General features: G+C 56.5%; 1 protein-coding gene across 3 annotated transcripts; it reads left to right on the plus strand.

Moving 5' to 3' along the window:
* The first annotated feature begins 29 nt into the window (after nt 1-29).
* TWF2 (twinfilin actin binding protein 2) lies at nt 30-26,897 on the plus strand. 3 transcript variants are annotated; one of them, XM_069812403.1, is made up of 13 exons: nt 59-183; nt 6,605-6,770; nt 10,765-10,842; nt 16,275-16,453; nt 18,093-18,188; nt 19,000-19,104; nt 20,278-20,292; nt 22,891-22,950; nt 22,983-23,081; nt 24,361-24,486; nt 24,583-24,733; nt 25,152-25,273; nt 25,454-26,897. In XM_069812403.1, the coding sequence occupies exons 2-13, from the start codon at nt 6,692-6,694 to the stop codon at nt 25,619-25,621; spliced, it is 1,278 nt and encodes a 425-aa protein (XP_069668504.1). In that variant the 5' UTR covers nt 59-183; nt 6,605-6,691; the 3' UTR covers nt 25,622-26,897. The 3 variants fall into 3 exon arrangements, with proteins under 3 accessions (XP_069668503.1, XP_069668504.1, XP_069668502.1); XM_069812401.1 differs by lacking the exons at nt 20,278-20,292; nt 22,891-22,950; nt 22,983-23,081 and having other exon boundaries at nt 62-183; XM_069812402.1 differs by lacking the exons at nt 6,605-6,770; nt 20,278-20,292; nt 22,891-22,950; nt 22,983-23,081 and having other exon boundaries at nt 30-183.
* Nucleotides 26,898-27,072: the final 175 nt, after the last annotated feature.

Genomic DNA, 27,072 nt, shown 5'->3' on the forward strand with positions numbered 1-27,072 from the left:
CCCGAGGCGGGTGGCGGCGGCGGCGGCGGCTCCTCCTCCCCGGGGCGGTGCGGGCGGCGGGCTCCCGACTCCGGAAGCGGGCGGTGCTGCCTGCCGAGCCGTTTCCTGCCCGGGACGCGGCGGAGCCGGAGCGGAGGGGAACGGAACCGAGCGGAGCCATGACTCACCAGACCGGCATCCACGGTAAGCGGCGCCCGCTTGAGCCGCCGGTCCCCTCCCGTCCCATCCCGCGGGGTGCCCGCAGCCTTCGCTGCCGTGTGCTGGGCTCGGCAGGCGTCGGAGCCCCGTTCCCCCGGGCTGGGTTGCTCCTTTCCCTTCCCGGCCTCGGGAGGTGCCCGGCGGGGACGCGCCCTGAGCATCCCTCCCCCCCCGGCCCCGCCGCCGCAGGCTGCCGGTCCGTGTGGCGGTAGCGATGATGGGGGCGATAAGATGAAGCTTCCCGAAGGAGCCGGCAGGTTTTCCCGCAAGTAGCGGGGGGGGGGGGAAGGGAAGCACTGAGTCAGGCTCAGAGCATTTGGGTGCTCGTAGGAGGTGAAGGAGGGGGCCTGGCTCCGGGGATGCTGCCGGTGAGGGGTTCTCCTGCATCCTTTGTCTGCGCTGATGCTCACTAAACCGCCGGGACGCCGCTCGCAAAGCTGCTTTCTGCTGCGGCAGCACCTTGACCCGCACTGATCCGCTTCGCCGCAGCCCCACATCGGCCCCGGCCCCATCTCCCCTCCCCGCCGGGATGCTCGGCCCCCAGCGCTGCGCCTCCTCCCAGGGGGGCTGCAGGGAGCCTGAATAAATTCCTGCCTGACCGTTGCCGTTGGGTTTGGGGGGGGGGGGAGCTCCCCGCTTTCTCCACTCGCTCCCTACAGGACCCAGGCAGCACCCTGAGACGACGGCTTTTGCGTTTATGGGTGCGTTTGGTGTGCGACTGCATGTCCTCACGGTATTTCCCCCCTGCTCCCCACCTGCCAACTCAATTAACAGTATTAATCAGGAGTAGAGGTGCTGCATAATTTATGTAACCGAATCAATATGCGAGCGGGGATGTGAGAGCAGCTGCCCCCGAAGCCCAGCTCCACGCCGGCCGGGTGCGAATCCAGCACCGCTGCATGCCGGGGAGGGGAGCTGGGACGCTGACCTCGCAACTCCCTTCCTCACGGCCAGCACCGCTGTGCAACGGTGTTGAATTTGTGGCTGCTGTTCCTTCGTGGCATGAGCATCCTTGTTCCTTGAGTGCATGGTCAAGAGCATCCTTCCTTCCCCTTCAGATGCTCCTGGAGGAGCAGTAGTTGAGAAGCGGTTAGCGATGGTGCTTAGATGTTTCTCCTGCTTTGCCTGGGAGTGCTGGTAGCTGATGACGTTTGGGTTCAGATTCATTGCTTCTGGTTTAAGCGGAGGCCCTGAGGTTCAGGCTCTAGTTGAACGTTCCCTTTACTGTAAAAAAAAAATTAAAAAAAAAATCAGCAGGGTGGACCTCAGTGGCCACCTGAACTCTCGGTGTGCCAGCCCCGCTCTGCAGAGCTCTCCCGTGGGGTTTGCTGCAGGCAAGGCCTGTTGCGCTGCCTGTGCCCCAGGAGGCTGCTGCCTGTTGCTCGCCGCCATGCCTGTCCGCTCCTCCGCTCCTGATGCCGTCCTCCCTGACACCCCTGCGGCTGCTGGGGGGGATGCGCTGGCTTGGTGAAGCCGATGAGCTGCTCTCTGAGAGCGCCGACCTTCGCCGACCTTGGCTGCCCACCGCTTGGCAAACGCTGCTGGGACCAGTGGCGAGAGTCGCCGTGAGTTGTCGTTGCCCGTAGAACGTAACGTGCCCCGTCAGCAGCGCTCTGCTGGAAAGGGGAAGGGACTCGGACTTCCCCCCCAGGAGCTGCAGCCGGTGCAGGGTGGGGATATAGACCCAACGGCTCGGCCCAGGCAGCAGATCCCCAAGCTGGGGGTGGCATAAAAACCTCCCCATGGTTATGAAAAATAACTTGCATTGTGTGGCCTCGCTCTTGCAGCACCTCGGACATCTCTGGGTGGCTGAGCTCTCTGGGTCGTGTCCTCCATCCCCTGCTGCGTGGTCCCTCTGCCAGGAAGCGGCTGTTTCCTCTCTCAATGCAAATCTGCCCCTCTAACACCTGCGATGCTGAACTGGGGCGCTCCGGGCTTTAAGGGAACCACCCCAGGAGGGTTTTGGGGTATTTCAGTCCTCCTCACCCTGGCACAGTGATCAAATTAATTCCTTTGCTCCACAGAGAGCAGATTTGATATTGGATGAGGAGCAGCAATCCCACTGCTGCTTTCATCCCCTCTGCTGAGACGCTGAGGTCTGTTGTTTGCCGAGGAGGAGGAGGGATTTTCCACATCTTCATGGTTTCTGGGGTCTTATTATTTTTGTGTGCGTGCATCGCTTTGTGTTTTTGTTATTCCCATTTCTCCCCCGTTTGCAGGAAGGCATCTGCTCCCGGGAGAATTACAGTCCGACCCGCTGGCTGGCTTAGGGGAGGTTGCAGCCAAACTGGTGAGAGATTTTGGCTGATGCTGTGCTAGATCAGTGTGAGAGCAGGCTGACAGGGTGACGGGGGAGCCCCTGGAGCAGCCCCCTGCTGCGATGCTACCGAATCATCCCGGCTTTTGGGGAGAAGCAGGTGGTCCCCGGGGAGGGGGAGCAATGGCAGTGAAGAGCCACAGGTTCGGGGTGTTTAATCAGGGTTGAGCCTTTCATGCAGAGGCAAGAGGCTAATTATTATTTTTTTTAGGTATCCGTGGCAGCTCCCTCGAAGGTGCTGGTGGAAAACTGGGCTGCCATGGAGACTGCCAGGCTGGGGAGGCTATTGGAAGCTATCAAGGGTTGCTGTGGGCTTCTTGGGGCTGGAAACCTGCTTTTTAATTACAGCTGGGAGGATTCAATGAGTATTTTTACAGTCCCTGTTCTGCCCTGAGCAGCGTTAGATGGGGACAGCATTCACTGTTTGAGTTTAAAACCTTAGGAAGGCAATGCTGAACCAGGGCTTTGATGCTGGTGGGAGGTCATCTGCTTTCAGCTGCTTCTGGGATCTCTTTCATGACCTCTGGGTAGAGAGAAAAAGTCTCTTAGAGGGGATTTTTTTTTCATCTAGAAAGTAAAGAAATCAAATGTATGTTGTTTCTTCAACCAAAAAATAGAGTTTGGTGCCTGCTTTTTCTGGGGGAGGTGGCAAGATGTGGGGATGGGGAAGGACCTTCGCTCCAGTCTGCAGCTGAGCCTCCGCTTTGCCCCAGCTCTGGATCTTGCATTGGGAAAGCGTTTGGTAGGAATGGACATTTTCTTCAGGAGAAGGATAACCGTGATGCATGCAGGCAGGAATGATGTCAGATGGGAAAAGGAGCAGAAAGGGGGAACGCGGGAGCTGCTGGCTCTGCAAAGGTCTCCTTCAAAAGCAGCCGGTTTCCTGGCTCTTCAGTGAGAAGAAAGCTGGAGAAGAAAGGAGCTTCTTTCCACATCCACTGCTTCCTTGAACCCCTTTTTTCTGCTGTGCTGGTCCCGAGGTGCCTGGCTGCCTGAATCCGGGGGCAGCTTTGCAGCTGGGATGCCGGGGGTGACCCCCTAACCGGGGACGTGTCACACTGTGCCTTCAGTGGAGGAGGAGAAGGGATGGCGGCTCCATGGCCCTTGGTGTCCACGGAGGACAGAGGGCACTGGGCTGCTGCAAGGATGGTTTTGAGGAGATGGTCCCTGCTTGTGAGCTCTTTTCTGGGGCCAGCACCCAACTCAGAGGTTGACACCCACTTGGGCAATGCCCCCAGCGGGTGGCACATCAGGATGACCAGAGCGGCAGTGTGGGTGGAAGACCAGACAAACACCCTGAGATGTCAAACCCCTTGAAGTTAAGCACCTAGAGCGGCAGGGTGGAGGAAATCCCTCAGAAAGCATGCATCGAGAGGCTGTCACTGCAACGAGATCTCTGCCAGGGTCTGTCCCTGGGTCCCTGTCCCCCCTGATGCCCAAACTGGTGCTCCCAGTCGTGGCTTTACTGGGCAGAGAAAAGGAACAGCAACTGGCAGCTTCTGCAAGTGAGGCAGGACCATGCATGCTGGCACCACCGCTTTGCTCCAGGATGCTGTGTTGCCGGCTGGATCCGACCGATGCTGCCCGCAGGGTGGGCGCTGCCTAACCTGGAGTGAGGGAAGGGCTGAATAACTCCAATCCAAGGTGGCAGAGTGGAGACAAGACAGGTCCCGGGCACGCACGTGGAAGATCGGGTGTTGAGAAGCAAACGGCTGGCGTCAGGCGGGTGGCTGAAAGTCTCTGGGCAGGATTTGCAATACGGATCAGGAGTTGTCCCTGTGAAATCCTGCAGGATATCGCCCAACCTCACAGAAAATTGGGAGAAAAGCTTTGCTTGTATCCTCTCTTGCCCTTCCCCCCTGCCTTCTTTTTATTTTCTTCTGGCAGCTGTAGCTTTTTCCCAGAGAAAAGATTCCCTGCAAGGACATTTATTTTTTTTTTTCCATGGTGAGAAATAAAATCCTCTTAGCACTTAAACTGGCCCTCCACGTCTGTCAGCAGAAAAGCTCTCTGCAGTGAGCGTGTTGAGCAGGCTTTGCGTGACAGAGTTACACTGGGATAGACTGAAAAGGAGGAATTTTAGCTGCAGCAATGGCTATTTTGTGCCTGTTGCAGTTGTGCCCTTTCCTGGATGCCTGGCAGGAGCTGGGCAGAGCTGCCTGTGCAGGGAAAGTGTGGATGGTGCAGGTGTAGCCATGTTTTATCCATCAGCATATCGACCACTGTCTGGTCAAGCATCCCTGGAGCTTGGACAAGTTTTGCCCAGGTTTGTGGCTGGATTTTTGGTCAAGTTTCCCTGTGGCATCCCAGGCATGCTGTGCCCTGGATGGTGAAAGGGAAGCAGTCACTTGGAGTCGCATCGACTTGAAGATTATGTCCAGAGAATGAAAGATTGATGGCTGGAGGCTCGGGTTTCCCGTCGGGAGGGCAAGGTGGCTCGAAGTATTGAGAGAGGCATCTGTTTCAGGGAACATGTATTATTGATCTGGGAGCTGGGTGCTGTCATCGGGATGGGGGGGGATTTGGAAGGGTCGAATAAGCAAAAACCTGTTGCTCCCCCAAGAAGTGAGGGAGAGGATGGAGGAGGGAAGGGTGCAGGGGAGGCGGTGTGGCTGTCGCCTCCATCCCCATCCCCGTGGTGCTTCCCCAGGGGTTGCACGGGCGGCTCCGCGGGCACCCTGGCATCCCCAGGGAGAGACTGGCCGGTTGCTGTGGCTACGGCTGTCATCAATGCGTGGTGCCTCTGTCTCCCTCCGGCCTCGTTACAGCCTGGCTCAGCTCAGATGAGCTAACTGGGACTGTAAACATCAAAAAAGACTGGGCTTTGGGAATAGCTTTTGTGGCAGGGTGGTACCCACAAGCACCATCTCTCTGCTCCGTCTCACAGCATTTTCAGGCAAGTGTGATGCCTCAAGCTTGGCACCGAAATCTCCTGATCCAAATGGCCGCATCCCGAGCCAGGGCAGCTGCCTGCTCTGGCTGCAAACAGCACGTCCGTTCAGTAGGACGTTCAGTGCAAGGATCTGGCCGCCCCACTGGTCCCCGGAGCCTGGGGTCTTCAGGCTTTGGTCCGTGCTGCCGAGAGTGGGGGCACCGCTGTGCCTTCCCACCACAAGCTCCTCTTCTCCTCTGGCAGCTTGCCTGGATGGTCAGGGCCACCTGAAGGCCACCGCTGGCCAAACCGTCACCTCCCTGCCATGCCACGAGCTGCCCAGCCTGGGTGCCCCGGTGCCGATGGCCGGCTCTGCTCAGCCCTCCATCCCAAATGGGAGGCAGGTGCTGCTGGGCAGGAAGGTTTTGTGATGCAAGGGGACCTGGGACATGCTGTTAGCAGGCTGCTAAATGCAGGTGGCTCATGAATAGGGGACAACTCATCTGCAGCCTACAAACAGATGGGATAGGGAGGTGCTGCACGACTCGATGGCTGGAGGCGATTTTTGGGCTGTCATGGGAGGGTGGCTGAGGAGGCGCAGGTGCTTGTGCCCACCATGCCTGTCAGGAGGGTCGATGGCAGGAATGTCTTGTAGAAAAGCCAGAAAGTTCCTCGCGATGCCACCAAGCTCATCCTGCCTCAAAGCAGCAGCATCCCAGGAGGGTTTCTGGAGGTTTTTTGGGGCAGGGATGGAGGCATGGTGTCCTTCCCAGCGTTTGGTTACCCTCATCGCGAGATTTCCCAAATGCCAAGGTGGGGCCTGATGTTTCTGGCTGGAAAACCAGTACAAGCTGTTCATCGTTTTTCTTCTCTCCTCTGGGGTGACCAGCCCCAGTTCCTTCTGTTGCTCCTGCACGCTGCACCTTCTGGCATAGGTGCCGTCCGTCCTGTGCCTTGCTCCTTGCACGATGCTGAGCCTGGACATGCTCTTCTTGCTGTGCCTGCAGCCTTGTCAACACCAAATAACATGGTCATGCTCTTGTTTGTGCCTTCACGAATGACTTTGCCCACAACAACATGAAACGATTAACCTGCACTTGGCTTGCGACCCACCTCTGGAGCTGCTGGACCCTGCCCTGCATTGGTGTGGCTGGTCCTTCTCCTAGTTATGGCACTTTGCTTCCTATTGAGTTTCATCCTATTTCTTTTTTTCCCAGCCTGTTTCTCCAGTCTCCTGAGAGAATGGTGAATTCTTCTCCAGCGCGCGCTTGCAACTTCTCTAGCTTCCCACCTTACAGCTGTTCATGGAAATGTGGACTAAACCTGGACCCACCACAGGTCCCCAGGAGACCTTGCTCTATCCAACCTCTGATACCTCCCAGCGTGAGTTATCCATGCTGTTTTGTGCCCATGCCACAGAGGTTCACCACCACCATGTTTCCCAATCTGGCTTCTGATGTTTGGAGACACTTAGGAAGCTGAGCTGAGACTCCTGAAGCCCACAGGCTGTGGCTCTGCTGGGGGAAGCTGGGCTGATCTTATGCAATTTGTTCTCAGTAGATCCCTGCTGGCTGTAGCCCAGCTTGGGTTTATTTCTGAATCCAGAAACAAACAAACAAGCAAAAAATTTGTTCCAGGATTTTCCAGGAAGCCATGTGTCCTGGTTTCAGCTGGGATAGAGTTAATTTTCTTCTTAGTAGCTGGTACAGTGTGTTTTGGATTTAGTGTGAGAATAATGTTGATAACACACTGATGTTTTAGTTGTTGCCAAGTAGTGTTTATCCTAAGTTAAGGGTTTTTCAGTTTCCCATGCTCTGCCAGCAAGCAGGTGTTCAAGAAGCTGGGAGGGAGCGTAGCCAGGAGAGCTGACCCGAACTAGCCAAAGGGATATTCCATACCATAGGATGTCATGCTCAGTACATAAACTGGGGGGAGTTGGCCGGGAGGAGCAGATTGCTGCTTGAGCATTGGTCAGTGGGTGGTGAGCAATTGCTTTGTATATCACTTGTTTTTTCTTGGGTGATTTGTTTGTTTGGTTTGGTTTTTCTTTTTGTTCTATTTTTATTATTATTATTATTATATTCCTTCTCATTACTATTATTATTATTGTTAGTATTAAATTTTATTTTACTTTAATTATTAAATTGTTCTTATCTCAGCCCATGAGTTTTACTTTTTTCCCGATTCTCCTCCCCATCCCACTGGCAGAGGGGACAGTGAGCAAGCAACCGTGTGGTGCCTAGTTGCTGGCTGGGCTTAAACCACGACACCGTGTCTAGAGGGTGAGTTGGATGTGCGGGTCCCCCTCCTGTCCTCTGCCCCCTCACTTGTCCCGTTCCCTGATTTTTGTGGTTTCTCCACACGTGGGTTTTTCAGCCCTTGAGTTGGGTCCTGGAGACTTCCCAGCAGGGAGGTGCCTCGGGGCAGAGGTACCACTCGCCTCCATCTCCAGGGTAAGGTCTCCTCCCTGCCTTTCTTCCAGAGCCAGCTGTGGACTTTTATATTAATATTTCAGGCACGCAAGCCATCTCGTCAAGTCTGCTGTGCCAATTAAGTCATAAACATACTGTAATGAAGCAGTTGCTGAGCTTGTGCTGAAAACCTTCGCTAGCTTATTCCTCTCCCTCTTGCTGGCTCTTGGCTCTGTGTTGCGAGAGACAGAAGGGGATGTCAAAGACGCCCTGGTGATTTTTTTTATTTAAATGAAAATTGTTTTTTGGTTTTTTGTTTTTTTTTTTAATTTCAGCAGAATTATAGCTTGGAAGCCTACTCTGAGTTTTTTTGAAATCCCTGCTGCTGTCTCCTCTGGAAAGCATCTCTCTCTCCTTGGCAGACCTTGCAGTATTTCCCATTGTGCGCTTGGCTTCTCCGGCAGCATCTGTGCTTTTCACCATCCCCTTAAACCCGTCTGGACCTACACAGGTCCCAGCACTTGGCCATCACTTGTCAGTCACTCAACTGTCAATCATCCCGGCTGTCGATCCAATACTTCTGGGCACTCCTAGCATTTCCAGGTGGGCTGGGGAGTTGCGTTTGCCGAGACTCCTGATTTTTCCAGACCCCTGTGTCTCCTTGGGCTCTGGGAAGGATGGGGCAGGCCAGGGGGATTTGCAAGCTGGTTAGCACTGGAGAGCTTTCCTCTTTCTTCCCCAAAGTTGATGCTATAGAAACATCCAAGACCGATGTTATTCTTTCCTATTTTGGCAGTGTAATAGGAATCGGTGAAGCTTAATTAGGAGCATTTGTCTCTTCCACGAGGTTTCCTGGGTGTATAAATGTCTCTTTTTCTCCTCCTCTTCCGCCTCGTGTGTTTGCAACAACCACAGATGCTGCCGGAAGGCAACAGCCGCTCTCAGCAGTGAAAGGGGCTAAAAATATCAGAGCATCCTTAGGTGGGAATGGTGTGAGCAGGCAGAGCTCCCAGCCAGCACTGGGAGAGGGTGAAGGTCTGCACTGGGAAATGGGAGAGCCACATGCCTCAATGCTGACGGAGGGAGAAGGATGGTTTGCTCGTGGTGGGATTACCCCAGCAAACCTTCTGTGTGTCCCCTAAAACGCTATGAAGGACTGGTGTGCCTTTGCTGGGGTCTCCGCAGGCCTGTTCCCGCGGGGTCCTGCTGGGGTGGCAGCTCTGGGTTTGTATGGGAGCACCTCTGTTTGCAGGGTGCCGGCCTGGGAGCTCCTCCTCGTTTGTGCCTCTTCTCTCCGCCGGACCTCTGATCAGGGCAGGCTTTTTGCTGATGGGGCAGATGCATCTTGGACGTATCGCTTGAGGGGGACAGGCAGGAGTTCCCTGGGGGGTTCCTCCGGACATCCCTGTCCACCTCTCTGCCTGCATCATCATCGGTGTTTGCGTGTGGGGACAAATCCGTGCCTGCTCCTTCTCCCACGGGGCTGGGGGAGCTGTGGGCAGTGCCCCAGCCCGGGATCTGCCTCCAGGGGACAGAGGGCACCGGTGTGTGACAGAGTCAGTGTCCCCCCGTGCCCCTTGAGTGGGTGATGGGTAACGTCAAGGCTCCTCCCGTGGCGATGCTGGGGGGCTGTGTCGAAGTGTGGTACCCGCTGCTGGTGGGACTGAAGTGGAATGGATACGGCCCTTGCCGGCAGGGGTTGGCTTGTCTAGCCACAGCACCTTTCCGGCTGAGGTAGGGATGGCTTTCTTTGCAAAGTGACTTGACTGTGGATGCTCTCAGGCTCTGGGAACCAAAGCAAGGCTCCTTCCTGCTGTGAGCTGCTCCGGCACGGTGATCGGTAATGGGCAGGCAGTGTGGCAAAGCGCCGGGAATGGGGGGCTGCTGACGGTGACTCCAAGCACAGATCATGGTGTGGACTAAAGAGCGTCTGCTCGGGTCTCCAATCTTTGCAATGCCAATTTCTTTAGTATTTCTACCAAGTGCAGAGCTTCCTGTGGCTTTGAACTCAGGGGATGCCCTTGGCTGTGCAGCTGCATCCAGGAAGGTGCTCGGGTGTGTAATAGAAGGGACTTTCAGGGGAGCCAGGCTGGGAGATGCTGGGCACTCCCTGGGCTGGGAGATGCTCCTCGTCAGGGGGCTCAGCCCCTCCAAGCCGCATGTTTTGGGTGTTGCCTTCGCATGTAGTATGTCCTGGGTGGGATGGGGAGCTCTGCGCCAGTGGTTCTTTTGGGGTGGACAGATTAAGCCTCCAGCGCTGGCTGTGGGCTGCCCCTTCACCATCCACTGCCCGCTGTTGCCTCCTGGTAGGATGCCAAAGACCAGTTGCTGGTGCCTGGTCCTTGGAGAGGGGGGATGAGGAGGAAGGTGTCTGCCCAGAACACTTCCCAAAAGCCTTCTGCAACCAAAGCCCTGCTGGCTGTGGAGCAAAACCCCGGGGTGATTGCTTTTCCCTTCTCCAGGGGCTCAGCTTCAAACCAGTGCCTCCAGTTTGGAGTCGCACTGGTCCCCAGCTGCCTCGGGAGCAGCATCCCCGCCACGTGTCACGAGCTTGGGACGTCACAGCCTGTTGGGACATCTTCCAGCCACCCCCCATATGCAAACCCTGCCACTCTGTAAAGCGAATAAACCTGTCACTTGAGCTCTCCCCGCCTGCACTAGCCAAGCCATCGTCTAAATTTGGGTGATTATGTTCACTCAGGCCAAGTATCAAGTTCTCTGGATCACATGTGCTCCCAGCTGCTATTTAACTCTGATGCGTCAGGGAGACGCAGCACTTTGCTCCCAGCTGTTTGGGTTTTGTATTATTATTTTTATTATAATTATTTTGGCACCAGATTTTTTTTTTTTTTTTCAATTTTTAAATTTCTATCCTGCCAAGTTGCTCCCCTCCCTGGCCAGTCACCGAGCAGCCTAGCACCTGCTTTGACTGCTAAATCTGATCACGATGTTTCTGGTTCTTGCAGCCACCACGGAATTAAGGGACTTCTTTGCCAAAGCCCGAAATGGTTCAGTTCGGCTCATCAAGGTCATCATTGAGGACGGTAAGTCTTGTTTTTAAGTGCTTTGATTTACACCACGTAGGTTCTCTGTTTTGCCTCTCCTCCTTTCCTCTTTGCCACTGCGGTGCCAGCTTATGTTTTTGGAAACCCCAGGGAAAATGCTGCTGTGGCTCCCTGGCACGCAGCAGCCCAGACCTGAAATACAAGGCCAAAATTTGGGTGTGCTGGTGAGCAGCTATTGGAGCCCCATGGCGGCTCCGGGGGGGGTGCAGCGACTTTGCCAGTGGGCCGACACTGGTGTTCAGGATTGGTGCTGAGCTCTGGGAGGCTTTTGCTGCTGCTGTGTCAAATTATATTATGGGAGCCCTGCGAGAAGCTGCTGCGGGTGCTGTGGGACCTTGGTTAGGGTGACGCACAGCATCTTCCTCCTTGGACATGGCATCCCATGCCAGGCAAGGAGATGCTCAGGGCAGGGGTGGGCAGGGGGGTGATCCTTGGCACAGGGCTCACCACGGGGCCCTGATTGCATCCTGTGAGAGATGCTGCGCTCTGAAACCCATCCCGTCCCAGCCCCGGCTCCTGTGCACGGGCCTGGCCCTAGCCCAATTTTCAGGCTGGCACCAAACTGCCCACGTTTGTCCCATGGAAAGGTGCCTTTGGATGGCCTCTACATTTATCAAACAAGCGAGTGGAGCAAAGCACTGATTGAATGTCCCAGCGGGGAGCCTCTGTGGTGTAGGTTTTCCATCTCCTCAGCCTCATCCAATTGCATGTGAATGACTTGTTTCTCGTGGCAGCGGGGACGTTAGATGCCTTGCCAAGCTGCTGTCACCACCTCCCTCAGGTGGGCCACCAGGACCACGCTGAAAACGCCGAGGTAGATGTGGTCGTAAGGAGCCCATGGTTGTAAAGAGCCCGTGCCGGCCTTCGGAGGGGCTGTGAAGTCCCATTTGGAAGAGCGGCATGACTTGAAACATGCGGGACTTGTCAGCAGGGCCACTACAAGGTTCTTTGGTGTTAGCTTTGTTCTTAGCAAGGTCCCTGTGTGTTGGGATGCGACATCTGCATTGTTTCTTCGGAGCATCTGTGACACCAATATTGCCCTCTTGGCTCCTTTTTCTTTTAAAAAGTGGGAGTCGGGTTTGCGTTAGGGTAAGTCATGGATGCCCCTAAGCCTGGACTTAGGGTGCTAGGACTTGTGCCGCTGGCTTTGGGTTGTGGCCGGTGACACCAGCAAAGGAGACTTTTTACCATCAGTGGAAACCACATCCCACCATCTCCACTCGGGCTGAATGGGATGTATTTATCTGTCTGATGTGTTGGCGGCAGCAGCTGTTTCATGGACCAAGCTCGCTCGGCACTGTTTTGTGCTTCCTCGTCTGGCTCTCCCATCCTGCTGGCTCCTTTCCCCTGGCCTGGACCAGCCATGGGCAGCTCTGGAGAAGCTTGGGTGTCTGCAGAAGCCTCTGAGATGTGGCAGAGCCTGAGACTCCTGGGAGGAGGCAGGCGAAAGGAGGAGAGCCAGGAGCATCTCTGTGCCAAAGGGCTTGGTGTGCTGGGGACAAGGTGGTGGTGGTCCCACCAGCCTGACTCAGGGACCTCCTGTCTGCCCTCCCGCGTGAGAGGGGACAAGTTGCTCGGTCCTTCTGGGCCACTACTCTTTTCTGTAACACAGGGGGCATCAGCCTTCTGCTACCCACCAGAGAAGGGCCCTCAGGCAGTAATGAGCAGCCTGGCAGATGTCACAGCTGGACAGATGGACTTGAGCACGCTGACCCTGGAAGGGATGTGTCCCAAGCTGGCTGGAGAGGACATGCCAGCTGCCCTGCCTGCACAGGGGATGTGGAAGAGCCTCCAGGCCTGCTCGATGGCTTGCAGAGGACCTTCTGCCCTACGGGGCATTAGTCTTGAGGCATGTCAGAGCAGGCAACAGCAAGTGGAAGGAGAGGAAGATGGTGCAAGGAGCCTTACGGCAGATGCTCTGTGTCCAGGCATCCCCAGGACAGCAGCAATGGCTGAGCAACCCTTTGGGAGCAATTTGAGCTGATGTTGCCTTTGGGGGCTGGCCAGGAGAAGCCAGGGTCAGATGGAGAAGGTGGGGCGGGGGGGAGCAGGTTGCGCACTGAGGCTCAGCAGTGCTTTCCTGGCACGAGAACTACTTGTGGTCCAACGCGGTTTTAGGTGATGCTCTACTCCTCGCTGTCAGCAGGTTTCTGGACAAGATTGGCTTTGTGGTCTTCCCCATTGGGTGCATTTCTTTGCATGTAGGTGATGTTGTGCACTGAGCTTTGCAAGCTCCTGGCTCCTGCGCTGTCCCCCCACGGTGCCTGCCAGAGCTGCAGGCAGGGCTGCCTTGTACGGGCATTTCGGAGCAAAGCAGCCTGCATGCGGCTGAGTGCTGGGGGCACCTCAGGGGCCAGAAATGCTCCCATCCACCCTTTTTGCAGCAGCAGCGCCCTGCAGAAATGGAGACTGAAATAGCTTGCGCTGACGATGATGTTTTGCCAAAGGGCGGCTGCTCCGGGTTTCCCTTTCCGCGGGGAGGAAAATTTGGCCCTGAACAGGTTGAGCTGAACTGTGAAGAGCCTGATGGGAGGTGGGGGAATAAGCGGCTCCTCCAGCCTAGGGGAAAGCTGGAGGCTGCCTGCTCGCGGAGGCACGGCCAGGGTCCAGCTTGGGCACAGCCCGGGAATAGCCTGGAGTGACTTGGCACTGATTGCCTCATGCGTGAGGTGTCAGGATGTTTGGCAGACGGAGACACTCGAGAGCTGCCAGTGGGTTTGGCCGGGCGAAATTCCTTGCAGTCTCTTCAGGATCCCAGGTCTTTGCAATGCACAAATCCATTTGCAGGGCTTTATGTTTATTTTAGGGGTACACTGAGGGGTTTTTTGCTTCTTTTTTTCAAAACGGGTGGTTTTGCTGAAGGTAAAGTATTTTCAGCACCTTTTTTTCTGCTGTGCTTGTTACTTTACCGGTAGCACATGCCCCTTGTGAGGAAATAATTATGGGTTCAGCGTGCGATGGCAGATGCTGTGGTGGGGCAGCGCTGGGCAGGGAAGGGCTACGCTGTTGTTGGCGAGGGAGTGCCCTGCTTGGATGGAAAGGAGGGGTGAGAATAGTTCATCCCAAACCCTATATTCCTCAACTGTTTTCCTTAAAAGCTTTGCTGCTGTGGCAGGTTGACCCTGGCTGAATGCCAGGTGCCCACCAAAGCCGTTCTATCACTCCCCCCATCCTCAGCTGGACAGGGGAGAGAAAATATAACAAAGGGCTCATGGGTCGAGATAAGGACAGGAGAGCTCAGTCACCAATTACCATCACGGGCAAAACAGACTCAACTTGGGGAAAATTAACTCAATTTATTGCCAATCAACCAGAGTAGGGTAATGAGAAATAAAACCAAATCTAAAAACACCTTCCCTCCACCCCTCCGTTCTTCCCAGGCACAACTTCACTCCCGGATTTCTCTACCAAACCCTCCCAGCGGCACAGGGGGATGGGGAATGGGGGTTTACAGTCAGTTCATCACATGTTATTTCTGCCACTTCATCCTCCTCAGAGGCAGGACTCATCCCACACTTCCCCTGCTCCAGCGTGGGGTCCCTCCCACGGGAGACAGTCCTCCATGAACTTCTCCAACGTGGGTCCTTCCCACGGGCTGCAGTTCTTCACAAACTGCTCCAGCGTGGGTCCCTTCCATGGCGTGCAGTCCTTCAGGAGCACACTGCTCCAGTGTGGGTCTCTCGTGGGGTCACAAGTCCTGCCAGAAAACCTGCTCCAATGTGGGCTCCTCTCTCCACAGATCCGCAGGTCCTGCCAGGAGCCTGCTCCAGCGCGGGCTTCCCACGGGGTCACAGCCTCCTTTGGGCACCCACCTGCTCCGGCGTGGGGTCCTCCCCGGGCTGCAGGTGGAGATCTGCTCCACCGTGGACCTCCCTGGGCTGCAGGGGGACAGCCTGCCTCACCGTGGTCTTCCCCACGGGCTGCAGGGGAATCTCTGCTCCGACGCCTGGAGCATCTCCTCCCCCTCCTTCTTCACTGACTGGGGGTCTGCAGGGTTGTTTTTCTTACATGTTCTCACTCCTCTCTCCGGCTGCCATTTCTGTGCCCCCTGCAACTTTTTTTCCTTCTTCAATATGTTATCCCAGAGGCGCTACCACTGTCGCTGATGGGCTCAGCCTTGACTGACGACAGGTCTGTCTCAGAGCCGGCTGGCATTGGCTCTGTCGGACATTGGGGAAGCTTCCAGCAGCTTCTCACAGAAGCCGCCCCTGTAACCCCCCGCCCCACTGCCAAAAACCTTACCACACAAAGCCAATACACCTGCCATGAGATTTGGAGCTGCTGAGCTGGATCAGAGGGAGGGGGTTGGAAAAGCCAAGGGGCTTCCTGGCTCCTGTGGGCAGAGATCCTGGTAGGGCACGTGCCAGGCTGAGCATCCCCTCGAGTGCCAACTGTCCAAGGCCCCAGCTCATTTTGCTTTGGCACCTCCGGATTTTCCTACATCTTGTTCTGACTCCTGACATCTTCCCACAGTCCTTTCTGCATTTAAAACAGAATAAAAATAGAGGTTGTTTTCCAGCAACCTATACTGATCGTCTCCAGCACCATTGCTTTTCCATTCAGCCATCCCAAAGCTTGGTTTGACCCTCACAGGAGGGGTTTTATGTTCATATGATGCCTGCACCAGCGTTTAAATCCCAGCTGAATGCTGCCTGGCTCGCAGGGCTCCCAGCCCCACTGCCGCTTGTGTAGCAGCTGAAAAAAAGACCCCTCAGCCACCTGAGATGCAACCACATGCATGAAGTATGTAGATTGCTTCGAGAGGCTGGGGCTCTCCTGGCAGCGTGATCCCCCTCCATGCTGGGGTCTCGGGGACATCCCTGGTCCCCGCAGACATGGGCTTTGGGTGTCAGCTCTGAATTTGACCCCTCTGAGGTTATGGGGAATCTGATGAGAGCAGCTTGGGTTCATCATCCCAGCTTTTGTTATGGGACCTTTATTTTTCTCAGTGTCCCAAATATAGATGATTCCTTTTGTCTCTGGTGAGGTCTTCTAGTGCCCCTAGAGCTTGTCCAGGTGGGGTGGAGGAGGTCTCATGTTCCCCTGTGAGCAAGAAGGGATGGTTGGGGACTACACTGCTGGAGGGAGCAGAGCAGAAGGAGGCTATGGGTAGTCACCAGAGAGGAGACCACGGGAGGGGAGGAGATGGTTGGACAGGAGGCAGTGGGATGCTGGCAGAAAACCAGCCCCTCCACGGTGGCTGCAGCCCTGATGGCATCCCCCGGTGGGGTCACCAGTGGGGGGGTATGCTCCCACGTGTGGTTCAAGACCTTAATTTGTTTTTCTGCAGGACGGCATCATTGTCGGCGCTGGAGCTGCGGCAAGCCCTTAGACGAGCCGCCTCATGGTGCTGCAAGGTGTGCTGAGCCTTGCCTTCGGCTAACGCCACCTTTTCTGTCTTCTCCTTCCAGAACAGCTCGTGCTGGGAGCGCACAAAGAGCTGTCCCGGCGCTGGGATGCCGACTACGACGCCTTCGTGCTGCCCTTGCTGGACGAGCAGCAGCCGTGCTACGTGCTGTACCGCCTGGACAGCCAGAACGCCCAGGGCTACGAGTGGCTCTTCATCTCCTGGTCCCCCGACAGCTCCCCGGTGAGCCCCGCGCCGGGCTGCCGCAGCCCCGCGTGCCGACACGGACGCGGACGCGCTCGGGGCGGCGGGGGAGACGCCGGCCAGGCTGACCGCGCTGGGGCTGAGGAGGAGCGTTCGCACCCTCCGTCGCTGTGCCGGGGTTAAGAAGCGGAGGCTGCTTTGGGGATGGGGGCGTTTTTTAAGAGGCAGTAAGATACGCCGGGGCTGTATCTCTGTCCCCTTCGCAGCGCTGCGTGAGGAGGAGGAGGAGGGAGGGGAGCGGTACGGACCGCGGGGCCGGGATGGAAACGTCCCACCGCGGCTCTGGCCAAAAGTATCTCTGGGAGGAACCGGTGCTGGCACCGACTCGCCTGGCCCTCGAAGGCTGACGCAGAGCGGCTCCATGCCTGGCTCCAAAATCAGCCTTAAAAAGGGCCGGGCAGGCTGGCCCCCGCGGGGCTGCACGTGGCCGGGCCGGCATTGACACCAGCTGGGCTGGCTTGTGGGGTGGGGGACGGCCTCGGAGAGCGGGCGCAGCAGGGCCGGTTGGGTGGGAGGCTGGTTCGGAGGATTTCGGTGGTACCGCTTGGAAAGTGCCATCTTGCTGAGCACATCTCTGTAACGGGCTTTCAGCAGGACCGAGATTTACTGCTGTGTTAACACCTGTGCTTGTCATATGTGTGTGTGTGTGTGTATATACACACACACACACACATATTTGTTATATGTTATATAATCTATATACTATATGGATTTACTGCCATGTTAATACATGCACTTGTCATATATAAGAAATACATATGTTTTATATATATAACAAATATATGTTGTTGTTGTTATATATATTATAACACACATATAAAAAGACCCTCTGCAGTTTGTTGAGATATATCTAACAAATAATGTATTATTATATGTGCACACATATGTATACAGACACATATACACATGCATACATTACAACTATACTAACATAATATATATAATTTTATAGGTGTATACATGTGTATGTACACATACACATGCATATATACATGCATGTACACAATTATAATAATAATTTTATACGTGTGTATACACATACATGTGTATGTGTGTATATATATGTGTATATATATAATAATATGTAATAATAGAAGATACCTTTTATATATATCTCTCTCTCAAAAAACTGTGGAGAGTCTTATTGCAAGGGCGGTGCACCAAGGAGCGCTTGCAAAAGCTCTTGGCTGGGTTTTGCAGAAGAACAGTGCAAAAGAGATGCCAAAAGGCACAAGTCCCTTTTAGGTGACTCAGGTGGTATTTGCGCCTCCTGTTACCCAGATGGGGGTGAGAAATGACGCACACACTGGAGCTCACGGATGGGAAAGCAAAGCACGGAGTAAGCTGGCAGATCTCAGGCAGTGCTTAGCGAGGTGGTGCCGTGCGCGGGCAGTCCTGGAAATAACGCTGATGGGTTTTCCTGGCTGTTCCCTACCTGGAGATGCTGTGGTTAGAAATCAGCCTGAGCTAGAAACTAGGTGGTTGCTCCCAGGGAGGGCTGAGGTTTGTGGAGCTGGTGGTGGGACAGTGACTGCCAGCACCTCCTGTGCTCTCTGGTCCTGCCGTACAGGATGCTCCTCTCTGACCGTGCTTGCCGCCTCCCTCCTTCCTTGTGCAGGTCCGGCTGAAGATGCTGTACGCTGCCACCAGAGCGACGGTGAAGAAGGAGTTTGGCGGGGGGCACATAAAGGACGAGATGTTTGGAACGGTGAAGGTATGGTGGTGGTTCCTGGGCAGCCTTTTGGGCTCAACCCTGAACTTCAGGAGCCTACGCCGGGCTCAGCGCCAAAGCCGAGCGGGACATGGGATGCGGGGGGACGGCGCAGAGGTTTGTCCCCTGCGCTGCTTTAGTCTCCGCTGCCACTTTCTCGTGCCTGCACAGCTGTGGTCAGTCTGTGATGGAGACTGTGGAAGAGGTGGGAGGAAGGCTCAGAAGACATCCAGAGCTTTACTCTGAGTGGGAAAAGAAGCACCAGGCGGTGGCAGTGTGGCCCCAGCAGCGAGACCTGCTGCCGCTGGGGTCATCCGGCAGCACTTGGCCGGAGGTTTCTCCTCTTCCATGGGTGTTTCACAGAGGGAATTGCACAGCCAGGGCCTGCCGGGCATCAGCCCCCCTCTGGGGCTCCTGATGCCGATGGGAGCGAGGGAGCATCCCCAGTGGCCGCCCTCCTGCTCCTGTGCCCTTCTCTGCTGCTCCCAGGCTGTGGTCTCTGCCTTTCCCTCTCACTTTCCTGCTCACGAGCTCTGTTAATCAGGTGGAGGAGCCGCACTGCCACAGCCGTGGGTGTCCGGGTGGCCTGAACGGGCACGGGCAGTTGCAGGCGCTGTTTAAAATTGAGCATGGAATTTCAAATTGAGCACGGAGGCGTCTGAGAGCGCTGCTCGGGTTGATCCACCTAGTAAGGAGAGAGCCCGAGAGCCACTGGGTTCCTCAGACTCAGCCTCAAGTCTGGGGGTGCATCCAGCCCTGCAGCCATAACCACCCCCTGACGCTTCCCCCGCCGTCCCTGTCCCTCTGTCTGCAGGAGGACGTGTCCCTGAGCGGTTACCAAAAGCATGTGTCCTCCTGCTCCGCCCCGGCCCCGCTGACCGCAGCCGAGCAGGAGCTCCAGCAGATCCGCATCAACGAGGTGGGTGTCCGCCGGCCCGGGGAGAAGGAGCCTGAGGCCCTCGGGGAACAGAGGGATGCAGGACGTGTTTGCTGCCGGAGTGGGAGCGAGCATCCAAGCATCCAGCTAAAAGGGATGGCTCGTTTTTACTGCGGTCTCTTGTACCTCTGCAGTTTAACCCGTTCCTGCCCTTGCCGAGGTGGACTGAGCATCCTCATGGTCAAATTGGTGGCATAAAGAGGAATTTACAGTTTTGTTTGGGGGTTTTCTTTTTTCCTTGCTAGGACAGGAGCTCAGGGCTCTGTTTCGCTCGCTGTAATTGGCAGTCAGAAGGCAGTTTGAGGCTGAAAGCAGGCAGCAGTCACTAATCTCTAGGTGTTGGGGCAAAAGCCAGAGCTGACTCTGAATTCTTGGGGGAGGCAGGAAGAATTCAGGCTTATCTTTGGGCTGCAGCAGCCTCCTTTCCCATACTCTTCCTCTGTGGCTATAAATGTGAGGGATGCTGTCCCAAGAAATACAGATCTTAGCCTAAATTTGGGGGTTTATGTGCTGGAAAAAGATGTGGAAGTGGCATGGGGTAGGGTTGGGGGCAGACAAGGCTGTAACATTGTCGTCTCCCCGCCGGCATCTCGTGGCGCTCGTGCCAGCCTCTGTGGTGCTGCGAAACACTGAGGCAGGGGAGGGGATCGGCTCACTGGGTGGGAAGACCACCTGGAAGCAGGATTTTGTTGGAGTGGGAGGATTCCACTTGGATGCCATAGAAAACCTTCAAGTCTAGGGGAGCATCCCTTTCTTTTCCGCCTGTGCTGGGGCTGTGGGGCTCACAGGTGCCTGGGAGACACAAAGCCAATCAGCCTGCTGGCGTTAATTAATGGAAAAGACAAAGCAGGAGGTTTCCACCTGCCAAAGCAGGTCTGGGAGTGGCGGAGTTGAGGGGCGTTTGGGAGATGCCACCAAGGGGTGGTCTCCACCGTGTGGGTCTCGGTGTAGTTATCCCAGCTCCCAGCCTGGGGGGGCTGGGCAGGATTTGTGCTGGAGGATCTGAGGTGATGCCCACGCTTGGAGGAGAGAGAGAGGTGCTGATGGTGGCTCTGCGGCTTGTTTGGCACCTTTGGGCATTTGTGCCATTGCCTTGGCTGGCCAGTGCTCCAGGATTAAGTAGTTTTGGGAGGTTTTTTTGGCCCTGTCTTGCAGGGTCACATGGCCGAGGTAAGTGGTGCTCATGGTGCTTGTTTTCCAGTTGATCTGCCGTGCTCTGCTTCCCACCCTCACCTTTGCGAGACACAGCGCCTGGGTGAAGGTGCTGCTGCCGCCGTTTGGTTTGCTTGGGGGTTATTTTAAAGGTACGCTGTCCCCTGTGTCAGCACGGGCCACGGGGAGCAGTCAGCAGCATTTAGAAAGAGAGGAAAATGGATATATTTTTGCCTGTGGATTTTAAAGTAGGAAGTGGCCGAGTGCTGGGTGTGCTGAAGAGTCTCTGTGTTGGCGTGGGGGCTGCGCCCGCTTGGCCCCATGCACGAAGCAGGAGGCGGTGGGAGCTATGGCTCGGGTGCTCGGTGCCACGCTCACCTCCCCGGGGCAGGGAAACTCACAACTCAGTAAATGCAGCTTCGAGCAAGTTTCTGGAGCCACGCGAAGCAGAGGGCTTTGATCGAGAGGGGGCTATATGGGAGCAGCTCTCAACCTGTAGCACCCTGCTCGGTACAGAGATGCCTCCAGCCTTGCACGTCGCCTACAGGGTCTTTGCACACGTGTGCACAGGCTGTGGGGCCCTTGCACACGCGTGCACGTTGCAGTTTCATTTGGGGGAGCAGATCCATGGGAGCGAGCCGTCAGGGCTGGCAGCGACTTGGGAAGCAGCCCCTGGGCCAGCCCTGACCTCAGTGCTTCTGCACGTCTGCCCATGCCCCTGCTAGCGGTTCAGGACCCTGCGTGTCCCCCTGGATTCAACCAATCTGTTAGGGTTTTGGAAGTGACATAAGGGACGTTTCTTTAAAAGCCACCAGCATGCAAGTGCTTTGCTGTGCCTCTCACCTGGAGCTGCTGCTGGTGGTCCTCTCCTCTCTCCTCCTGTTGTTGCACAGCCCTCCAAGATGCCAACCAGGTTTGCAGTCTTCACCTTGAAGACAGCTGCAATTCTGGGCTGGCAGAAGCTCCCTGGGATCCTCCTTGACCCCCAGATGAGTGCGGAGAAGGGGTAGGAGGGGAAGGGCAGCAGCAAAGCAGGAGGCGATGGCTGCGTGGCAGTGTCTCCAGGGCTGGCACAGCAGCCTTTTACACCGAGACAGGAAGGACTCAGGTTTGCACATCCCCTGGCAGGATGCCCAGCCTTTAGTAAAGCAGGCTTTAGGCTGCGTGAACCAAGCTTCCCCTGTGGTTTGAGGATTGCATGGACAGAGGCAATGTCGTGAGCTACCCTCCTTCTTGACAGCTGGGTGGGAGCTGGCAAAAATTTGCCATTTGCTTTAAAAAAAAAAAAGTATATTTTAAATAGCTGGAAAATGCGTCGCCAGCTTTACTGAGCTGGAAGTTGTCAGCAGACCGTGGGCTAAGAAATGGCTTTGAATTTGGCGTTGAGCTACCTTAACACCCACGAGTGGTGAGTCTTTCTAGAAGCATCACAGGCTCCGAAACATGGAGAGGAGCCAGGCGTATCACATCAATGGGGCCGCGGGGGAGAGGAAGGCAGCTCTGGAGCTGAGGGCTGAGGCAGAAGAATTAAGAGGAACTAAAGGTGACTGTGCCGTTGCGGCGTGTAAGGGGGTGTCATTCGTAGCTGCACTGCAGTGTTGGTGGGTGGGTAGAGCAGAGGCTTCGCCAGAACCCCCGCCATGAAGGTTTCATCATAAGACAGAAAAATGCTCGTTAGCCAAGGTCAGCGCCATGCCAGCAATGAGGAAGCAGGGGGAGAAAACTAACCTAAAGAAAAGGAGGTAAAATAACCCCCCCCAGCCAAACCTGCTGCTGTCAAGGCTGGGGTGGGGGGTCGGGATGTGGCACATGCTCGGCCGACCCATGCACGGCTCCTGGGCTGTGCCCTGGGGGGTGCTTCAGTGAGCCAGATTTTAATGTTTTTGAAAGGGGAAGGCGTAGAAAATACAGAGGTATATGGGGGAGTTGACATTACTAGGACAACTTTCAACCTCTTGGGATTTTTGGACTTCAGCGTGCTTTGTGTCTCAGCTTGAGGTCTCTCCACTCCTGCTATAAGCCTCCCAGCCTCCTTGCATTTACAGGGGAGAAAGATGAGGATCTGGAGGTGTTGGCAGTGGTAATGTCCTTGTGCCGCAACTCTCCACAGGATAGGACCGGGCGACCTTGTGTGTGTCCTCTGAATTCCTGTGTGCTTGCCCTCGGACCCTTGCTGGTGCCACGGCACCCTGGGGGATGGTAGGACAGCAAAGTGTGCAGGTCAGCTGGATCTCTTGCCCACCCAGCACCGAATGACCCTTGAGCAATTATTTCCTGAGAGCTGCACATTCGCACCCTGTTCATCCTCCAGGATGCTTGGCATGGATAGAGGCTTGGGCATTTTTTTCCCCCCAAACCTTTAGTATGTGCTGTTTGGTGGAGGATAGCCCAAAATCTATTGCTGCAATTGCTGGAACTCCTCCAGACCCTGGGTTGGGGCCACCCTGGCTGGGGAGCCAGCAGATGGGGCAAGGACAGGCTCTGCATGGGGATGTTGGCAGAGACGCTGCGTGCGGGGCTGCCAGAGCTCGGGGCTGGGGCTCTCCCTCCCACTCCTCCCCAGCACTGATGTCTCCCGTGTCATTTTTTTGCTGCTCTCCCTGCCCGCCCTACCAGGACCTACCTTCCCTGGCCTCCAGCAGAGAGATGGTATGCCTCCATCCTCCCAGCATGTCCGTGTGTCCCCCACCCCTTCTCGTTTCACTGAGACCCCCCCACCTCCATCCCCGTGCGGGGTGCCATTGACAGTGTGTCTCCTCTCCCCACGCTCGCAGGATTCCTGTTCCCAGGACTCGAGCACCGAGATGGTAGGCTGCTCTGCCCGCTTGATGCCTGGTTTTTCGTTCTTCTGGTGGTGTTTTTCTGCATGCTCTGCTCCAGGCACCCAGATCCATCATCTCCCCGGGGTGTGGGTACCACGCGGGGCTGCTGTAACGAAGGGCAGCCTTGTAACGAGATCCGCTTTGGCGCTGCCAAGCTGGTTTTGAGAGGTGACCTAAAACTTCTGCGTTTCTCTTGGCGTGCCTTGATTTTTCTTCCTTTTCTCTATCGGGGGAGGGAAAAGAAGGAAAAAAAAAGAAAAGAAAAAAGGCTGGACTGTCTTTATCCAAAATCCCCCAAATCGATCCCAAAGGAAAGGAACCCACGCTCGCTGCAGAGCACCTGGGTTAGCATTGCTGGACTGTTTACCGGGGGGGGATCTTGAGGTGGGATGGGCTCCTCCGCCGTCGGGGTGACGCCGTCTCCCTGTATTCTGTGGCAGATGGTGGGGGGCTGTTGCTGCTGCCCATCGCTGGTAGAGTACCCCGGCCCCGAGGAGGTATGCCGTGCCTGCCGCGTCCTGCCCCCCCTTCCCCGCTGCCGGCTCGCGGCACCCTCCGGTCCCAGCCAGGGACCCCCCCGTTGTGGCTGGACGGAGGCACTCAGGGTGGTGTGATGTCTTTGCAATCTCTTTCTCTTCCTTCTTTGAACTGGGGTTTGGTCTCCTGGAGTAGGGGGTTTGCTTGGGGTACGGGTGGCAGCCTCTGACTCGCAGGGGTTGTGGGGAAAACAGCAGCCAGGATCTTTCTGAGCTGTGGATCTCCAGTTCTCCAGCTCCGGCGCTGGAGGGAATGCCTGTCTGCTGTAGTTAAATCCACCGAGGAGGAGCTTGCCCTCCCCACCGGTGGGGACCCGTGCAGCTGAGCGCTGTGATTTCAGGGCTCCCCCCATCATCTGCAGGTTGCACTCAGAGATGATCGGAGACGGACACGCGCCAGCGTCGGTCACAGCATCCCTGCCAGGGACTCGCTGGGAAACGTCAGTTTTGAGCTGGTCTTCTTTGCTGGGAGTGAAGCGGGGGGGTGTGGGGGTGCATGGCTGGAGCCAGGTGATCTCCCGGTGTGGCAGTGTGGTGACAAGCATCGTCGCCCCGAGCCTGGCTGACTTTTGGTGGTTTAATGCCACGGTCCCTGTGAGCTGGGTGTCAGGCGGCTCCTTGGATGAGAAGCCTTTTGCGGTGGCACAGGCCGGTTTTCCTTTCTTTTCCTTCCCCACCCTTTGCTGGTCTCTGCCCTGATGCTGGGGGCGGTTGGTCTCCATCCCCAGGTGAAGACAGAGATCAGCGTGGAGAGCAAGCACCAGACCCTGCAGGGCCTGGCCTTCCCCCTGCAGTCGGATGCTCAGCAAGCCATCCAGGCACTCAAGCAGAAGAAAATCAACTACATCCAGCTGGTAGGTCCCTCGAACGGCTCCCCTGCACCCCGCTCCACCTGCCTCTTGCTGCTGCCTCTCACTCCCATCCGCTCCCCCATCCCCTCTGTCCATCAGAAGCTGGATCTGGAGCGGGAGACCATCGACCTGGTACACACAAGCCCCACGGAGATCGCCGACCTGCCCAAGAGGATCCCCCAGGACTCAGCTCGCTACCATTTCTTCCTGTACAAGCATTCGCACGAGGGAGACTACCTGGAGTCTGTCGGTGAGTGCCCTGGCACTGGGGGCCACTGGTTAGAGCCCGTGCCATTCCTTGCTCTCCCCGGACCATTGCTCGCGCAGGGAGCAAATGGGGATGGTGTGGCGGGGGACCTTGAGTCAGTTCCCGCTTGCTGTCCTCCCACGGTGGGTGCTGGCGAGTCCTTTGGTGCCGAAAGAAGCTGCCACGCGCAGTGCAGGGCTCGGCGGGCGCTGCCCTGGAGGGCTTGTGCAGCCATTGTGTTGCAGGTGTAGCAGAGCCAGGGGAGATTTGGGAAGGGGTGAGGGATGGGATGGCTCACCTGGCGCTGAGTACACTGGGACTCTTGGGGCTGGAAAAGCCATGACCAGGGTGGGATGTGGCTGCCTGGTGCTCCCTGGCTGTGAGCCTGGGCAGCACCACAAGCCCTGCTCTCTTCTCGCAGTCTTTATCTACTCCATGCCCGGGTACAAATGCAGCATCAAGGAGCGCATGCTCTACTCCAGCTGCAAGAGCCGGTTGCTGGACACCGTGGAGCAGGAGTTTTGCCTGGAGATAGCCAAGAAGGTAAGCGCGAGCCCATCTGGAGGTGATGGAGCAGAGACCCATGCTGGACGCCTGCAAGGGGCTGTGCCGCAGCCTTGGTCCAGCCACGCTGGTGGGCTCAGGGGGGGAGTTGGGTGCCCCAAAGGTGGGTGTCAAGACCCCAGGGAGCTGCTAATCCCCGCTTGCTGCTCCCGGATGCAGATAGAGATCGACGATGGAGCTGAGCTGACGGCGGAGTTCCTCTACGAGGAGGTGCACCCCAAGCAGCATGCCTTCAAGCAGGCCTTTGCCAAGCCCAAGGGGCCTGTGGGGAAACGGGGACAGAAGCGGCTGATCAAGGGGCCGGGCGAGAACGGCGAGGACAGTTAGATCCCGCAGGACCGGGCGGTGAACGGACAGCATCCCCGCGGCGCTTCCCGGCTTCCTCTCTGCTGACCTGGGGATCTTTCCCTCCATCTCAGCCTTTTTTTTGGGTTGGTTTTTTTTTTTCTCCTTTTTTCCTATTTCATTCCTTTTTTTAAACATCAGGATGGCTTGTTGCACCTGGGGGCAGAGCGATGGGAAGGGTTCAGGGGTGTCGGTGTTTCTTTTCCCCGTGTCCTTGTGCAAGCCCCGGGGCTGCCAGCGGAGGACGGGAGCAGCAGGGCCATGTCCCCCAGGTTCGCTCCTGTCCCCTCTGGGGGCACAGCCGCTGCTCTCCATGTCCCCTGGGTGACTGAAGGACACGCTTGCCTGCAAGCTGCTCTATGCAAAGGGAAGGGGGTGGCGTTGGGGATTCCTGTTCGAAAAGAGAAAATGCTTCTTTCCCTGCTCCCCCAGCCCCCAGATTTTGCTCCCCTGTCCCGCTCTCGGTGTGCACGGCCCCTCTGCCCAGGCCTGGAGCGATCCTGCACCCCCTCAAGGTGCAGGCAGGACCCCTCCCCGTGGGGTGGGCTTTGCTGGCAGGAGTTTGTCCCTGGGGGGAGCCAGGCAGCTGGAGGTGGAAGGTCCCCCCCGAGTCCTGAGCTCAGCCTGGCCCTGGAGAAAGGTCACTCTGCCTTTGGGTGGTGTTTGCATCTCCTTTTTGAATGCCCCCCCCAATAAAGCTTTTCCCCTCAGAGGGAGCTGTTACAGCCCTGATTCAGCCCCATCCCTGTTTAGGATGGGAGCGGGGGGGACGCTGAGCCCTGGTGTGTCCCCCTCCACACGCCCCAGCCCTCACCGTCACCCCCCGGGTTTGCTGCTGGCTCTCTGGTCTGGGGCAGGCCCATGTCTTAAAAATCACACGGGCTACCCCAAATCCTTGTGCGGGGAAGCGTGACAGCCCCTGTGTGCCCCCCCCCTCCCCGGGATGCCCCCAGCCACCAAGGGCCATCATCGCCTCCAAGGACCGAGCTTGGTGCTGTGAGTTAGGCTTCACTGGGGTTTTGGGGGGAGAGTGCCTTGCTGCTGGGTACCAGTGAGGGCTCGAGAGCTGCCCGCTTCCCTGGGAAGATGGAAACGGGGGTCGGTGAAACCTGCCCTCTGCTTTCCTGCTGCGGCGGGGAATGTGCCGATGTTGCCTTGACCTCGGCGGAGCAGGCGGTGGGGGGGTTGAAGCTGGGGGGAGCAGAGCACACTGTACTGAACGCTGTATTTTCTAAAGAATAAAGTATTTTTAAAACAGTCTGATGCTCTTTGGAGGTCCCCCGGGTTCCCCAGGTTTGGGCATTTACTAGCCACAGGTGCAAAGCAAATTACTCGGACGTCGCTAGCTGGGAGCCAGCAACCATCACAGCCTGCCCTCCCCACCCTCAAGGACATGTCCGCTTTAATCCAAGGGTCTGGGACAACCCTTTAAT

Source organism: Haliaeetus albicilla, chromosome 24, assembly GCF_947461875.1.
Source record: "Haliaeetus albicilla chromosome 24, bHalAlb1.1, whole genome shotgun sequence".
NCBI lineage: Eukaryota > Metazoa > Chordata > Aves > Accipitriformes > Accipitridae > Haliaeetus > Haliaeetus albicilla.